The following is a 17,663-nucleotide window of genomic DNA, read 5'->3' as shown; positions in this document are numbered from 1 at the left end:
CCTAAACGGACATGCATGTGTGCGGAAATATATAATAAATAAAGCAAAGATGTTTTTATTTTGTATTATAAAAACCTAGTGACTTATTCGGTTATATTTTAATACTGATTAAAGGTTATAATAGTCCGAGTCGGAACTAGAAGTACATGGAGCGATGTTTCACCTGAGATTATATAAAAAGGGGGACGAGGCAACCGGAAGAACCGTTTTGTAAGTGACGACAGCTTCCTGTTCTCTGTGATTTGGGACACGTCTAACATCTAAAGCCGATTCTACCAACTCGCTAACAGAGATGTCCAATTCGGTGCTGTCGGTGATCTCCCGGTTTTTGGAGGAGTACCTGAGCTCCACGCCGACCAAACTGAAGATGTGCGATGCGTACCTGCTGTATATTCTGCTCACCGGCGTCATGCAGTTTTTGTACTGTTTGTTGGTCGGTACATTCCCCTTTAACTCCTTCTTGTCCGGCTTTATCTCCTGCGTGGGCTCCTTCATCCTAGCAGGTAACCTGACCGACATGTAGTGATTATAACAATGAATGGGTTCTGGGGTAGAGATGCGTATGTTCAATGTACAACCTGGAAAAGGCTGTCCGTTTGTTGTAGAGTCAATGGCAGGTAAACCGTGCGTATACATTTGTGCCGTCATCATCGACATGACACCGCAGAGTCCTTGTAGTGTGACATCCTGGCGATCATCTTAGCACTTCATTAAGTCGTGTAAATCAGTGGATGCTAATTCCCAAGCCTAATGCTGCTGAACGCTTAATGCTTGTTCGTGCTTTACTTGAACTCCAGTTTTATATAGAAACCTTTAATCCAGATGGAAACCGCAGGCATACAGCAGTAGACAAAATATATAAAATTAAAGTAAAATATATAAATTAAATTAACAAAGTGCAGGTATTTACGAAGTTTAAAGTGATTAAAATTGGACATACTTGTAAGTTTAAAGCTTCACAGTACTGGATATCAGTCGATAACAGTATATACAGTGGCATGCAAAGGTTTGGACAATATTGTGTAAAATGTATGTTATTGTGAGTAGTTAAGTGAGCAGAAGAAGAACTGATCATGAAAAGGCATAAAGTTAAAGATAATATTTTTTAAGCAAGATTACATTTTATTTCCATAATTCACAGGTACAAAATACCAAAAAGAAGAGGGCCTGAAGCACAAGTTTGGGCACCCCGTATGGTCAGTACTTTGTAACACTCCCTTTGGCAAGCGTCACTACTTGTAAACACTTTCTGTAGCCAGATAAGAGACTTTCAGTTCTTACTTGTGGTATTTTCACCTATTCGTTAGGGGTGTGCGATATTGGGAAAAAAAATATCTCTATTTTCTGGGACTTTGAATATAACGATAATTCCAAGGTAATGTAATATTTGAAATTACAATGCATCCGGAAAGTATTCACAGCGCATCACTTTTTCCACAATTTATGTTACAGCCTTATTCCAAAATGGATTAAATTCACTTTTTTTCCTCAGAATTTTACTCACAACACCCCATAATGACAACGTGAAAAAAGTTTACTTGAGGTTTTTGCAAATTTATTAAAAAAAAAAAAAATTGAGAAAGCACATGTACATAAGTATTCACAGCCTTTGCTCAATACTTTGTCAATGCACCTTTGGCAGCAATTACAGCCTCAGCTCTTTTTGAATATGATGCCACAAGCTTGGCGCACCTATCCTTGGCCAGTTTCGCCCATTCCACTTTGCAGCACCTCTCAAGCTCCATCAGGTTGGATGGGAAGCGTCGGTGCTCAGCCATTTTAAGATCTCTCCAGAGATGTTCAATCGGATTCAAGTCTGGGCTCTGGCTGGGCCACTCAAGGACATTCACAGAGTTGTCCTGAAGCCACTCCTTTGATATCTTGGCTGTGTGCTTAGGGTCGTTGTCCTGCTGAAAGATGAACCGTCGCCCCAGTCTGAGGTCAAGAGCGCTCTGGAGCAGGTTTTCATCCAGGATGTCTCTGTACATTGCTGCTGTCATCTTTCCCTTTATCCTGACTAGTCTCCCAGTCCCTGCCACTGAAAAACATCCCCACAGCATGATGCTGCCACCACCATGCTTCACTGTAGGGATGGTATTGGCCTGGTGATGAGCGGTGCCTGGTTTCCTCCAAACGTGACTCCTGGCATTCACACCAAAGAGTTCAATCTTTGTCTCATCAGACCAGAGAATTTTCTTATGGTCTGAGAGTCCTTCAGGTGCCTTTTAGCAAACTCCAGGCGGGCTGCCATGTGCCTTTTACTAAGGAGTGGCTTCCATCTGGCCACTCTACCATACATTGGTGATTGCTGCAAAGATGATTGTCCTTCTGGAAGTTTCTCCTCTCTCCACAGAGGACCTCTGGAGCTTTGACAGAGTGACCATCGGGTTCTTGGTCACCTCCCTGACTAAGGCCCTTCTCCCCCGATCGCTCAGTTTAGATGGCCGGCCAGTTTTCGTCAATGAAATGCACCGTCAGGGAGAGGTATGGCTCGGATGTTCGGCTTGACCATAAATCCATTCTGGTGGCAAAATGTGAAACCTTTTGCAGTTTATGCGTCAGAGTTTGGCGACATGAATCATGCAACCTAGGCAGAGCTGTTTGACTGAAATATTTTCGGCCAAGCAGTGTGTACCTTGGGTCTAAAGTATTCAAAAGTTGTTTAAAACAATCTCTCTCAACCACTTGAATTGGCACCATATCTTCTGCAGTGTAATTGGTGACGGCATTTGTTATGTCATGCCATCTGTTGCTTTTCTTGTCGTAAGGCACTTTTTTGCAGAATGAATCTGCTAAAGTTTGCCGAGTGTGTTTTTGTGCTTATACCTTGGTTACTTTAGACTTCTGCTGGACAGCTGACTCCTTAAGCTTTTCGTATTCTGTGCGGTGGTTAGTTCTCAAATAGTGAAACAAGTTAGTTGTCGAGCTGTCTTTAACGGCAACCGATTTACCACATAGTTTGCCATCTTTTGAGCAACATCAGTCTTTTCAAAACCAAACCACTGCTATGCGAGTGAGAATGAACCACATCTGGCAATTAAGTTTGACGACGTAGATGGCGAGGCTGTTTTATCATCTGGCACTGGACGTACACGCCTACGCAACTCACTGTGCTCACGCGCAGTGGTGTATACTGTTGCATTAGTGAATGAACTCTGTTTCTTTTTTTTTTTTTTGCAAAGCGAGTTACATACTCGATAATTTAATCTCGCACATCGTTAAAACAGCAATTAAGATAAAATTGTAAACGATGTATATCGCACATGCCTACTATTCGTCTTTGCAAAAGGCTTCTAATTCTGCAAGATTCTTGGGAATTCTTGCATGCACTGCTCTTTTGAGATCTGTCCACAGACTTTCAATGATCTTTATTTAGATCAGTGGACCGTAGGGCCATGCCAAAACCATCCGCTTGCAACACTTGAAGTATTCCAGTGTAGATTCTGGGGTGTGTTAGAGATCATTATCTTGTTGTAGGACCCATCATCTTTTTAGCTTCAACTTTTTTACAGATGATGTAATGTTTATTTCTTGAATTTGCTGGTATTTTTTGAATCCATTCTTCTCTCAACCAATGACATGTTCCCTGTGCCACTGACTGCAACACCAGTCCAAAGCTTGATCAATCCACCCCTATGCTTAATAGTTGGAGAGATGTTCTGTTCCTGGAATTCGGCATCCTTCTTTCTCCAAACATACCTTTAACATTGTGGCCAAAAAGTTCTATTTTGAATTCATCAGTCCACAGGACTTGTTTTCAAAAAGCAACAAGCTTTTTTAGGCGTTCATTTGCAAACCTCAGGCTCTAAATTTTGTGGCTAGGTCAAGGAAACGTTTTCTTATACTGACTCTACCATGAAAGTCATATTTGTTCAGGTGTGGCTGCACAGTAGAACTGTGCACCACCACTCCAGAGTCTGCTAAATCTTCCTGAAAAATGAGGGATTTTATTTGCCTTTCTATCAATCCAATGAGCAGTTCTTTCAGAAAGTTTTCTTGGTCTTCCAGACCTCAACTTGACCTCCACTGTTCCTGTTAACTGCAATTTCTTAACAGTTGAAACTGAGGAAACAGCTACCTGAAAACACTTTGCTATCTTCTTGTAGCCTTCTCCTGCTTTGTGAGAGTCAATTATTTTAGTTTTCAGAGTGCTAGGCAGCTGCTTAGAGGAATCCATGGCTACTGATTGTTGGGACAAGGTTTGAGGAGTCAGAATTTATACAGCTTTGCCATTTTCATTACATGCGGTTTCCTAATGATGACTGGTGCAGTTTGTTACTAACCATGCTCCTTTGTTAACCCAAAACCTCATTGGGGATTAGAGACATTGTTCAGGATAGTAAGTAGCTTCCTGAGTGACCTCTGTTCTACCAGTGCCTCCAGTTAGTCCAGCCTGACTCCCAGGGTTGAACTAGCCTTTTTGATCAGTTTATTTATAGACTGGCAGAAAATATGTAAGAGTGGTGTGCATACACCAAACAACGTTATCCTCCTCTGGAAATAAGAGGTGGCAGCCTCTGTGTCAGTTTTCCATTTAAGCTTGTCTTTCATGTGCACCCAAAGTATGTCTCTGTTATAATAAAAAAATCCTGGGATGAGACGTGACTTTTTCAGAAAGATACTTTCACATCCCGTGAGACGAGACTTTGTGCCAAGAGATTTAACCACGCCTGGGGCCGGAAATAAAAGAGAAAGAGTAGATAACAAAGTAGAATGTCGTAAAGAATTCAAACATGTTGGCGCGATGCACATGCAGAGCAGGTTAGAGATAATGAAAGTACTAAAATTCAAAAGTCTCAAACAAATAATAGTAAAGATCGCATTAGTGCAAACAAACAGAAATTATTACGCAGTGAAATAACAGAACAGCAAAAAGAGATCAAATATATTGTTCGGATTTAAAGTTTAAGTTGGAGACTTTTAGATCATCTAATTCGTGTTGCTGTCAGGGAAAAGTAGTGTTTCTTCCCAATGAAGAGGTGTATCCGCGAGAAATAAAAGATTTGTTCTTTGGTGAAAGTGAAATCCGCATACGCGAGCAGCAGAGACGTGAAGTGGCTGGCGCATAGCGCAGGCCAGAGGGGTTAACAAGCAAAGCGAGCAGGGGGCAAAGCCCCCTACTTTGTGTAATAATAATAATTTATTATATTTATGCAGGGCTTTTCTCACTACAAAAAGTGCTTTTCAAATTGAGTGAGAAGCCACTTCAACCACCACTAATGTGTGTCCTCACCACCTCCGCATTTTCACCTTCAGTGAGAATTGGGGACAGACTGGGCTTGACCCTTCTGAAGTCTACAGTTATCTCCTTTATTTACTGATTTTTGCAGTGCAAGTGGTTCAATTTCCACCATTCAACAAAGTCCTTCACTAGTGTCAATTAATGACTGTCCTGCATACCGCTGATGTCTGTGTCATCAAAAACTTTCTACAGATGACACAGTATTGTATCTACAGGTGCATATCAATAAATTACAATATCATCGAAAAGTTAATTTATTTCAATAGTTCAATTCAAAAAGTGAAACTCATATATTATATAGATTCATTACACACAGAGTGATATATTTCAAGCATTTATTTTTTCATTTTGCTGATTATGACCTACAGCTAATGAAAACCCGAAATTCAGTATCTCAGAAAAAAATTAAAAATTTGAATATTATGAAAAAGATCAATATTGTAGACTCCTGGTGTCCCACTACACTCAGCTAATTAACCCAAAACACCTGCAAAATGCAATCTAAGTGCTGTAGACTGAGAAGACTACCAAAGGACTGGAGAACAGTACATGGCTAATTTCTGCAACTTAACAATAACAAACACCTTGCCAAAATCATAAACTCGCAGCAGTGAAAAAGAGGAACAGAGAATACTGTAACAGATGGTAAGGCCCCCGCAGAAGCCTTGCAGTGATGAAAGGAAGTTCAGACAGCTAAAGTCTACAATGGAACTGTAGTAAGTTCTCCAAGAAGCTTTGATCAACTGACCATAAAAGTACCTAGTTACACTTTCACACAATTTCTGTAAGATAGTTTCTGCTATTTTTAGGGCAAAGAGTGGTCACAGCAAACATTTTTTTGATGCATGTTTTTTCTATTTACTGCACTTTTTAAGGAGTTTATAGAATAATAAAAACTGTTCATAGCATTATTTTTAAAAACATCCCCGCTTTACATCATTCATTTACAAGAGCTTATGAAGTTTACACAGTCCTATATGATGATCATTATTCGAATCAGTACACACGTCCTTATGATTAAATGATTACACATCCATAAAAGAACACAGTAATTCGGCATGATCCCCGGAACTAATACAGATTAAAGTCTCAAGCCTGTTAGCAGCAAAGGAAATTTAGGAAACCCAGTATGGCTGCTGTCTGACAGAATCAAGTTGGCCTTCTTTCTAACGTGTTTGTTTTTTACAAAGAAGTGAGAGAGGACTGCTTTAAACAATAATTTTACTAATGTTGACAATGTTGTTGAGGCAGTTTATTTTCTTAATGCACAGGTTTTCAAGCCAGCTTGTAAAAACAAGTGTCTTTTTTTAAAAAAAGAAACATTTTTTAAATGTGTCATGGCTTTGTCCACTTAAAGTGGGGTCACATTAGCCAACTTCTAGTCGGAAAGGATGCCAAATGTTAAATGTAGTTGGTGATTTTGTCTGATTACACACTTAGAAATTGTAGGGTATTGGTAATTAGATGACTCTGTGACAACTTTAGTTCTCCTATAGAGAGTCCACTCCAATGACCTAAGACTTAAGAAGCAAGTTGCAGGCTGATTGGACTGAGTCAGTGGGGATGTCAGACTACATGACTGAAAGTTACAGGAGTGTGCCGTGACTGTTCCTGTCTCCTTAAGATTACATAAATGAAGTATGTTACTGCATATTACTGGAAAAGCCATGTAATATGATGTGGTCTTTATAGATCTTTAGCTGTTAGCAGGAATGGTAATATATGTACTTAACAGTAAGTCGATGACTGTCCCCTTTATACACATCTATATGAGAAAAAGAAGTATTAAGCTTTTAAGCATATCTGACAACGCCTGGTATTTCTAAAATAATAAAGAAAATAAGTCCTTGAAACCTTATGGGTTTGGTTTGTTTGTCTTTTGAATTACTTTGCTGGCTCATTTGTCAATCTTAATGTAAAAGCAGTTTTTCTGTTATCATTAAAGAAAATAGTCCACCACCATTTAAGAATATATTTTCGTCTTATTTTATGTACTTTCATAATTGTCTCATCTTATTTACTGAAAAATCACTTGCATGTTATTTATTTATTTATTTGACTTAAATATATTGTATAAAGAAGGAGAAAATCACCATTATAGATTCAGTAGCAATCTAAAATTACCTAGGAAAAATTCTTGGGTTGTCAAGAAAATGTTTTTTGATATAGCTATATAGGATGAAAAGAACATTCACTCTTTTTAAAGAGTTTTGAGCTTTTGAATTATAAAGGTGGCCACAGTATATATTTAAATTAACACTAGAATCCCAGAAGCGTATGAAAAAACTTGTAAGCAGCCTGCTGTCACATCCCCCGCCTTGACAGAGCTCAACTCGAGTGAAAAAGTTTTCCCAGCTCAAGCCTTGTTTATCTGGGAGTGAGGTACCTGGAGTTATATAGGGTAAATAATATATCGTTATTTGGAACACATGCATTTCATGTGTGTTCTGTGTGTACAAAGATCTGTGTAAGTGTAGGATAACAGGAAATGCAAAAAATGTTGAACACATACCTAAAACACAAACTTTTTTCATGTTTTAGTAGTAACGACAACATTTTGACATGAAGTGTATAATGTGTGAAAACTGAAGTCCAAATATCAAAATTAATGTTTTGAGAAGTGAGCTGCTCTTATTGTTACTATTATACAATAAAAATATACATTAGATTGAAGCCTGTAACAGCCGGTATAAATGTACATGTAAAGGTTAGTGTTTTTTTTTTTTTTTCTTCACGTTCGCCCCGATCCGACACTGCTGTTTTCAAATAAAGACTTGCTATAAAAGAGGTGAACTCAGTTGAGGATGAGGGTTCTACAGTTGATGTACTTTGTGAACATTCCCATGTCGATCAAAGAGAGGAAGCTCTGCAGTCTACTTCTTACTTTACGCTTTATGAGCATAAGTAAGTAAATAAATCAAGGTAAATAAGATTCGATCTGGCTTTTATATAAGTAACATGTAAATGTTTTTTATATAAAGACCATCACAAAACCTAACCACAAACAGGACTTTGCACGATACCTTGGCGAGCTCTGTAAGCCCTGTTTTTTCTTTGAAGGAGAGGTGTGGGGCAGAGTGACTGGCAGGATGACACCCTACCTGTTGCTGCATCCAAACAGTGCCATCTTTTGGGAGTGTGAATGTGATTAAGAGAATAAAACTAAATTTAAAAAAAAAAAAAAAAAAAGCTAACCTTTACAAATACCATACATTTACACCGGCTGTTACAGATTCAAATCAAATATATGTTTTTATTGTATAACAATAAGAGGAGCTCACTACTCAAAACATTAATTCTGGAAAGCGGGCAAGATGAAACCCGCAACCTGTTGATTATGAATTAGCAGTTCTTACCGCTGTACCGCCAAAGCAGTCGTCGTGTCAATGGCATACACCAACCTGATTTCTTTTTGTTCGGTTATTTTCTTGAATAAAAGCACACTTGTTTTGTTATCCATGTGCGTTTTGTGAAAGTATTTATTTGATACTAGCTGTGTAAGCCCGTGCTGTAAAAAGCCCGGGGTCCGAGAAACTATTGAAATCTTCAGGAAAAAAAACTGAAATGTAGAGACGTCAGATAATTGAAAGGAACTACTCTGGGCATCTCTCTCCTAGGAGGATTCATTTTGCAGACATGCTCGCTTCGCTTGTGTATTAGTGGCAGGAGGAAAAGTAAAAGGGATACTGTTTTGTCGAAGTTAGCGGCTAAGCAACTTTGTCTTTCTTGTGAGGTTTCATTTTGCTGACGTGCTGGCCCTGCTTGTGTTATTAGTGGCTAAGCAAGTTTTCTGTTTCCTCAGTTGTGGAGCCTTACCCCGACTTCACCTCTCACTTCTGGGCCGGACAGACACATACACTTCCAGGCGTAGACGTTTCTATATAAGTTTTTGACATCAGTCTTCACACATTATACACTCCATGTCAAAATTTTTTCATTAGTAATATAACATGATAAAGTTTATATTTTAGGTATTTCTTCAACATTTCTTGCATTTCTCTCATTTCCTGTCATCCTACACTTACCCAGATCATTGTAGACATGGAACACACATAAAATACATGTGTTCCAAGTAACGTATAGGGTAAATAATATATCAATTCCAGGGCACCTCACTCCCAGATAAACGACTTGAGCTGGGGGAACTTTTTGCCCGAAATGTGCTCCGACGGTGAGGGGGATGGGATAGCAGGCTGCTTGTGCTGATTTGACACATTTGCAGAACAAAAGATGCTGATGGAGAGATGCGAAAGAATTTAAGGTGGGCCGGGATTATGGGTTTTTTCATGGGCTTCAGGGATTCTAGTGTTAAAAGCTAGTACATGTGTTATGTCTGATTGAAATTTAAATTTGCGTTATCTCAAAATTCATTAGAAGTCTCCATAGTTTTTTACTTTCTCGTATACAAAGTACAGTATAGGGAAATTATTGTAATCATCCAAAAATTCGAACTCGAGATTTTGATGAATCAACATTTTAGACCTCCTTGGGCCCAAAATACCATTTTTGGAATTATGTCTGTGTGTCTGTCTGTGTATGTAAACACTATCTTGAGTGCGCTTTCACTTAGGTCAATGAAATTTTGCATACAAGTATTAGGTACAAAACGTAGATTTCTGTCAACTTTTGAGCTATTTCCACTAACCGGAAGTGGTACTTTTGTATTCATGCAGCCGCAGAGTCCGATTTATTCAACTTTAATTTTATAATAATTGCTCACTGTATTATTAATTTGATTTGTTGTTGATGGTTCTTTAATGTACATAATATAAAAATCGTTGTCTTGCAGTTTACTCCTCAAATATCTGTCCCCGTATCTGAGTATACAAGAAAGTCTAGGGGAGACCACCCCCTATTTTTTTTTTTTTTTTTTTTTTTTTTTTTTTTATTAGGTTGACTGTGATAGCTGCAAAAGCCTATGGACAAAACGTTTTCTTTAAATCTGTGATCATCCTTCAGTGTCCCCAATGCAATGGGCATAAATCATCAAGCCAAACTTTTTATAAAGTGAGCAGAAACTTGAAGAATCCAAACTTGTCTCATACACATTTATATTCTTGTATTATATGTTAGAATTGAACAGCAGTGAAAAACATATGAATAAAGTTTTATAAATAATGTTAATTATGAACTCTTCTATTTCTTATTTATTATTTCCAAACTAATAGAATAATGTATAGAATTTTACAAAGATAATTATGCTATGATAAGAAAACATTAAATTAAAGTGAAGTTCTTGTTTTCATGAATACATCTTTTTGTTTCAGCAAGACCTACAGTTGTATTTCTGCGTAAATATGACCTAAAACATCATCAGATTTTCACTCAAGTCCTAAAAGTAGATAAAGAGAAATCAGTTAAATAAATGAGACAAAAATATTATACTTGGTCATTTATTTATTGAGGAAAATGATCGAATATTACATATTTGTGAGTGGCAAAAGTATCTGAACCTCTAGGAGGAGGCAGTTAGTTTGAAGGTGAAATTCGAGTCAGGTGTTTTCAATCAATGGGATGACAATCAGGTGTGAGTGGGCACCCTGTGTTATTTAAAGAACAGGGATCTATCAAAGTCTGCTCTTCACAACACATGTTTGTGGAAGTGTATCATGTCACGATCAAAGGAGATTTCTGTGGGCCTCAGAAAAAGCCTAATTGATGCTCATCAGGCTTGAAAAGGTTACAAAACCATCTCTAAAGAGTTTGGACTCCACCAATCCACAGTAAGACAGATTGTGTACAAATGGCGGAAATTCAGGACCATTGTTACCTTCCCCAGGAGTGGTCAACCAACAAAGATCACTCCAAGAGCAAGGCAGGTAATAGTCGGCAAGGTCACAAAGGACCCCAGGGTAACTTCTAAGCAACTGAAGGCCTCTCTCACATTGGCTAATGTTCATGTTCATGAGTCCACCATCAGGAGAACACTGAACAACAATGGTGTGCATGGCAGTGTTGCAAAGAGAAAGCCACTGCTCTCCAAAAATAAAACATTGCTGCTCGTCTGCTAAAGATCACGTGGACAAACCAGAAGGCTATTGGAAGAATGTTTTGTGGATGGATGAGACCAAAGTAGAACTTTTTGGTTTAAATGAAAAGCGTTATGTTTGGAGAAAGGAAAACACTGCATTCCAGCATAAGAACCTTATCCCATCTGTGAAACGTGGTGGTAGTATCGTGGTTTGGGCCTGTTTTGCTGCATCTGGGCCAGGACAACCTGCCTTCATTGATGGAACAATGAACTCTGAATTATATCAGAGAATTCTAAACGAAAATGTCAGGACATCTGTCCATGAACTGAATCTCAAGAGAAGGTGGGTCATGCAGCAAGACAACGACCCTAAGCACACAAGTCGTTCTACCAAAGAATGGTTAAAGAAGAATAAAGTTAATGTTTTGAAATGGCCAAGTCAAAGTCCTGACCTTAATCCAATCAAAATGTTGTGGAAGGACCTGAAGCGAGCAGTTAATGTGAGGAAACCCACCAACATCCTAGAGTTGAAGCTGTTCTGTACAAAGGAATGGGCTAAAATTCTTCCAAGCCGATGTGCAGGACTGATAAACAGTTACCGGAAACGTTTAGTTGCAGTTATTGCTGCAAAGGGGGGTCACACCAGATACTGAAAGCAAAGGTTCATATACTTTTGCCACTCACAAATATGTAATATTTGATCATTTTCCTCAATAAATAAATGACCAAGTATAATATTTTGTCTCATTTATTTAACTGGTTTCTCTTTATCTACTTTTAGGACTTGAGTGAAAATCTGATGATGTTTTAGGTCATATTTATGCAGAAATATAGAAAATTCTAAAGGGTTCACAAACTTTTAAGCACAACTGTATCTGTGTCTTCTTTTATCAGAGTCATTAATTGTTAGTAATGAAAAATGAGCATAAAAAAGGAGTTATTTCATGATTTAGCCTGTTGAGTTGAATAAAATGTGCATTTTTTTCATGATAAGCCGTGTTGACATGCTCTGTATTATTGATAGATATTTAACCATTTATCTTCACTCATTTTCTTCTGTGTGAACCTGCTGGTGATCTTGCAAAAGTATCTTGAGCTGTGTGCTCTCTTTTATTTATTTTTTTCTTTTAACAGTGTGTCTGCGTATTCAGATCAACCCTCAAAATAAGTCAGAGTTTTTGGGAATCTCCCCGGAAAGAGCTTTTGCAGACTTTCTGTTTGCTCATACAGTACTGCACCTTGTCGTCATCAACTTCATTGGCTGAAAAGTGCATTTCCTACACAAACCCCAGGTATGTTTATGAGCCTCATAGTAATGTTTATAAAACTTCCTCAGGTCCTTGAGAGTTTAATGGTTGGTTTTATCTTTTTTCCATTTGGGCCACCGGGAGGTTAAAGGTTGACCATAAACCCAAAGGTTGGGTGTTTCATCCCTGCTAGCACAGACACTGTATCAATGAACAGTTTAAGTGTCATTCAAGTCCTCCAACTGAAGAAATATAAATTAAATTTTAGTATACTGCTGTTTGGTACAATGTAGTTTTGTCAAATCTGTATTTCTTTTTGGTCATGCTGTTCAGATCAGATCCATTATTTGAAGCATTTTACTTCATGTATTTTAATAGTTGTATTTGTTCAAATTACAGGACTTTTATTTGAACTTTGAACTTCAGCTTATAATTTCTGTAGAAATACATGGGATATCTTATACACAACAATAAATAACCACCATCATTCAAAGTCGGTAATGTATTTTATTCAACACACAGTGTGGAAGGAAATAAAATTCCTCATATTTTTACTTATATATATGCAAACTAACAAGTGGACAGTTATTTAAGCATGGAATGTGTGCAATGTCATGTTTCTCCAACAGATACATCTTTCATCTGTCTAATAAAATGACCATTAAAACTGTTATTTGTCTGAATAATTTCTACCATAAAAGAGCCAATTCAGTAAGCAAAATCATGATGGACCACAAGATGGCAGTGGAAGTTTTTGATGCCAGTTAAAGTGCTTAGTTTCTACACTGCCATCTTTTTTGATGTCCTGAAGGAAACTCTACAAGTTCAGCTTCACTCATTAAAATCCTGCTTAGCAACACTTGCTAGGAAACCATTAAAGTGCTTAATTGTTCACAAATCTTCCATTTAAAAGTTTATTTTAGGAGCTTGGGCAGAATGCCTCCCTAAACACTTAACCATTTAAGACAACAGTGTGCTTTTATTATCTAAAACCGCAAATTCGTCAACAAGGGGGTTATTTCAGTTGTTTATGTTGTATTATGTGATCTTCCAAGTGGTTCCATCAATAAAAAATTTTTTTAAATGAAAGTATTTACCATTGACACATTTTTCGCTGCACTTCCAAAATCTACATTCTCTCTGCCTAAGGCAAAGATTTTCCTGATATGGTGACTATAGTGCAATTTCTTTCAAAATGGTTACAAGTATTTATCTTTTCTGGCAGTCTACCAGTGGTTTCCTTAACTAACAGAAAAAACAATAATTCAGTGACCTTCCTTACAGAGCTTTCATGTTCAGTACTTACTGCAGTTTAGTGAATTATGGAAGTAAGGTTGCACATCTGGTCTCCAGATCTTCTGCATACAAAATTACAAGATAAAAAAACTCGTGAAAAGCAGTTTAAATTTTTCAGAAAAAAGCGGTGCCCCAGTGATTCTGGAGTCTTCTTGTCAGACTTTTCTTTTGAGTTTTTCGTTTGGGACAAGCCGCTAGCTATGTCACCATGCGTCTTTCTTAAACCTAATAAAGAATACCCATAAATATGACAAAAAGATGAGTTTTATTAAGAAATACTAAAACATCTATATTCATATTGTTTTCCTTATATATGGGAACAAGCAAATATTTATTCCCCATTTTATTTACTACTGAGGTCACTTCACTATGTAGTCTATAGAGGGCCAGTTAGCCAAACCTCAGAGATGCAAGGTGTTAGCTAGCCTAGTGGACGTACACTTTTTAAAATTTGTATTTATAGTACACTTATCTAACACAGTGATTCCATGTGCAACAGTCTGTAAGTACACAGAAACTCCTTTTAATTTCAGAACAGCAGAATATTTATAGGGATGAGGCTTTACTCCTAATGGACTGGCTAATCTTTGTGCATTTGGTAATATCATAAACCCCTGATTTGTGAGATTTGTTGCTCTATTAGATGAAGTTCTCTTTTAAGATTGGTCCTAGTGCACTCTGGATGATTCAGATTGTTGCTTTTAATTGTTTTACAATAGAAATGCACATACAAGCTGCATTACTGACAATCTGATAACCTAGTAAGTCTAACTATTACAGTTACTAACAATAGATGTTCACCTTTTTATAATAAAATGCTGAAGCCTATGTGTCCAGTCTCTCTGAGCAATCTGATTGATCAGTTTGGCTTTAGTGACACAATGAAAGATGAAGTGCGAATGTGAGATGCATGAAGAGGAGTAAAGATGTATGAGCCACACAGCCAGAGTCGCCTTCAAAGACAGCAAGTATAAAACCAGACAGGAGGGGTGAAAGTTGCCTCACAAATAATAGAAGAGTGCTTTACAGGAACACACACACGAGAGAGAGGGTACCAGTTAAGAGCTGTTCACAGACATAAATACAGAGGAAAGGCACAGAAAGTACATGTAGAGATGACAAATATTTTTTAATTATTCTATTACTTGTCTACAACAGATACTGTGGCTAGTCCTAAGGTAAAATGCATATTATTGGTTATTTAGTACATGCCTATTTTTACAGTTCAGGTCTATTGCATTGAGTAAATGGAGAGAGAAAAAAAGGGTTCAATTAACTATTAACATAACAGTAAATAATGTATTTTGTTTATTGCTGCACACATTGTGATTTTGACCCCTCTCTGTCCTGGAACTTTCACTGTCACTCTTTGCCCCACAATATTCTGTCCGCTTAGCCATTGTTTCACCAGGTTAAACCCAGCTTCATCCATAAAGATGAACACATGGGCTGTTTGAATAACCTGCAAATCCATGACTCTCTAACAGGAAAAATACAAGGTACCATGTTGTAAAGATTACATTACAGTACCATATTGTATGCATAACTTTGTATGATGAACCACTAAAGAACAAGTAGTTGTAGTATTGGTATCGGAGATATTTCACACGTAAGCTATTCCTCTCAGATGGGACAGTGTATAAGCACTTCAAGTTTACTTTATTCCTCTCAGGATCCTGTCAACTGTTGTCCTGCTACACAACACTTGCCACATTGTCAAATACTGTACTGTCTGCCATAACTCTGTCTCGGAGTTCCTGAGCGTTATGGCATTGTTAGTGGTGTCCAAATCAACAATGACAGTTTTCTGCTCAGTGGTAAAAATTCTGACTCTGCCCTCTGTGTGAGGTAATATTTGGATCCTAAAGAACAAAAACACTACTCCATGGATGTCACTGTTCCATATATAGTAAATACTGTACAGTAATATGCAGTTCTGTCTGACACCGCTGAAGAATGTGCATCTTACCTGTTGGTTTGGCAGAATGTTCTTATGATTGATGTAACCATTGTGCCCGGCAGATTTGGTTGCACTTGTAACCCTGCTTCTCTCACAGAGAGTCTATGCTTGATAACATGGTCAACAACTGTAGCCCTTATTTCATCTGTGACCACTTCCCTTTGTCGTCTTCTCCTTCATTTTCCCTTCCTATGGTCAACAACTGTAGCCCTTATTTCATCTGTGACCACTTCCCTTTGTCGTCTTCTCCTTCATTTTCCCTTCCTTCTTCTTGCGACATATTTTCCTCTTTGTTCTTACAGTTTTGCTTGGTCCACTTTTACAAAGGAAGTTATTCCAAAGATGATCTTGTTATCTATGGATGATAATGAGATCTGCTGACAGCAAAACATCTGAAGTGGATGCCGGATGTGTTTGGTCTCATCTGTATTATAAAGACCAAACAAATCAGGTATCCATTTTAGTTGATTACCTAACCAGGTGTTTTGATCTCAGGTATGTGTTTATTTTATACAGGCTGACGCCCGCCGTAGCATACAGCGGTGTAAGAATAGGAACGGAAATAAGTGAGAAAGGAAATTAGAAATCAAGAAGAAATAAATACTTCTTGAAAGACGCAGTGTGCATGTAGAATTTCCGGCCAAGCAGGATTACATGTGAAAGTGATAAGTAAATCAGGCTTTCCGAATTTACGTACTATGGCCATGGCATCCTTATGGTTTTGTTGCATGTATCTTGGACTTCTTGGAAATGAGGACGGTAATATGATCATTTTGCCTACCTGAACGTTATTTTCAGCATTTGCTTGCAGTTCAACACGCAGGTCTTGTTGATGTAATCTGAGATAGTTGAGACACGCGCCCTGTTTTAACATACACATCTACGGCGTAATGTTGGAATAGCTTGCCGCTGGAGTGTAAAATACTAAATGTATTCCTCATTGCTAAATTGGCATTGAGTAAGCCTTATTCGCTTGCCGGTTCTTTTATCGGGAACATATTGTATATCTTTGTGCCTGCCAATGTCTCCATAAAGGAATAAAAGTGGGTAAAACATAGGATCGCAATTCATATTGAGCGTGGAAATCTGTTTACAGGAGTTGCCTATGGGATAGATGCAAATGTCCCTTTTGGCAGGCGTTTTGCCATCTTCTCCGACGAAATTCGCTGCAACATGGGTGTGACATGTCGGGGCATTGTATCGTCATAAATCCTGCCTAGGGGTTTCCTTGAAAACCATTCGTACCGATGCTGTTGGATTGGACTGAGTGATTTCATGCATGGAATCTAGCTGGAGAAGTACATTTTCGCTGCATGCAGAATTTGCTTTATTTTGTAAGCGTACTTTAGTAGCTTGCGCTGTGTCAAAAACATACAACTGTCCATATCCTGGAGAGGTAGAAGTGTTAGCGTATAGTGGAGAGATTTGGTGATAAATTTGCCCGTGTATTTTAAAACAGTATGGTCCGTGGCCAGGAGGTTGTTATCTGTGCACCCTTGGAAGCAAACACTAGAGAAGAGTTGTTTTCTTGAATATGTGTTCACGATAATTTTTAGCTTCTGATGTTTGCTGTGTAAGAAGCTGTTGTAAAGATACAGGTGGCTCCCGCAAGGGTGGTAAAGCTATTTTTACCGTTGTGGCAGCACCTCGAGTACTTGTTGGATGTATTACGCTCAGCAGGCCAGTATAGTGCGTGACATGGAAGACGATGAATAGGAATCGAGAAATGCCGTGTCGGCTGCGTGTGGGCGGGGCCGGTTTTGAAGTGGAAGCAGGACGAACCAGAAGAGAAATATATATAAGAGATAATATAATTTTTACAATCTATTTTACAGGGGTCTTGATAGCAACATTACAAATTATAATCATGTAGTTTTGAATGTATGTTTAATAGTTTTGACAACAGTATGTAAGCATGGGCAAAATACCCTCTAAAAATGAAAAAGT

General features: G+C 38.1%; 1 protein-coding gene across 1 annotated transcript; it reads left to right on the top strand.

The window, feature by feature from the left end:
• Positions 1-202: 202 nt before the first annotated feature.
• On the top strand, positions 203-12,505 carry dad1 (defender against cell death 1). Its single transcript, XM_028793661.2, has 2 exons — positions 203-503; positions 12,348-12,505. The coding sequence occupies exons 1-2, from the start codon at positions 293-295 to the stop codon at positions 12,476-12,478; spliced, it is 342 nt and encodes a 113-aa protein (XP_028649494.1). The 5' UTR covers positions 203-292; the 3' UTR covers positions 12,479-12,505.
• Positions 12,506-17,663: the final 5,158 nt, after the last annotated feature.

The sequence above is a fragment of the Erpetoichthys calabaricus genome, chromosome 2, assembly GCF_900747795.2.
Source record: "Erpetoichthys calabaricus chromosome 2, fErpCal1.3, whole genome shotgun sequence".
NCBI lineage: Eukaryota > Metazoa > Chordata > Cladistia > Polypteriformes > Polypteridae > Erpetoichthys > Erpetoichthys calabaricus.
The sequence above is the reverse complement of the archived record's forward strand: the minus strand, read 5'-3'. Positions and strand labels throughout refer to the sequence as shown.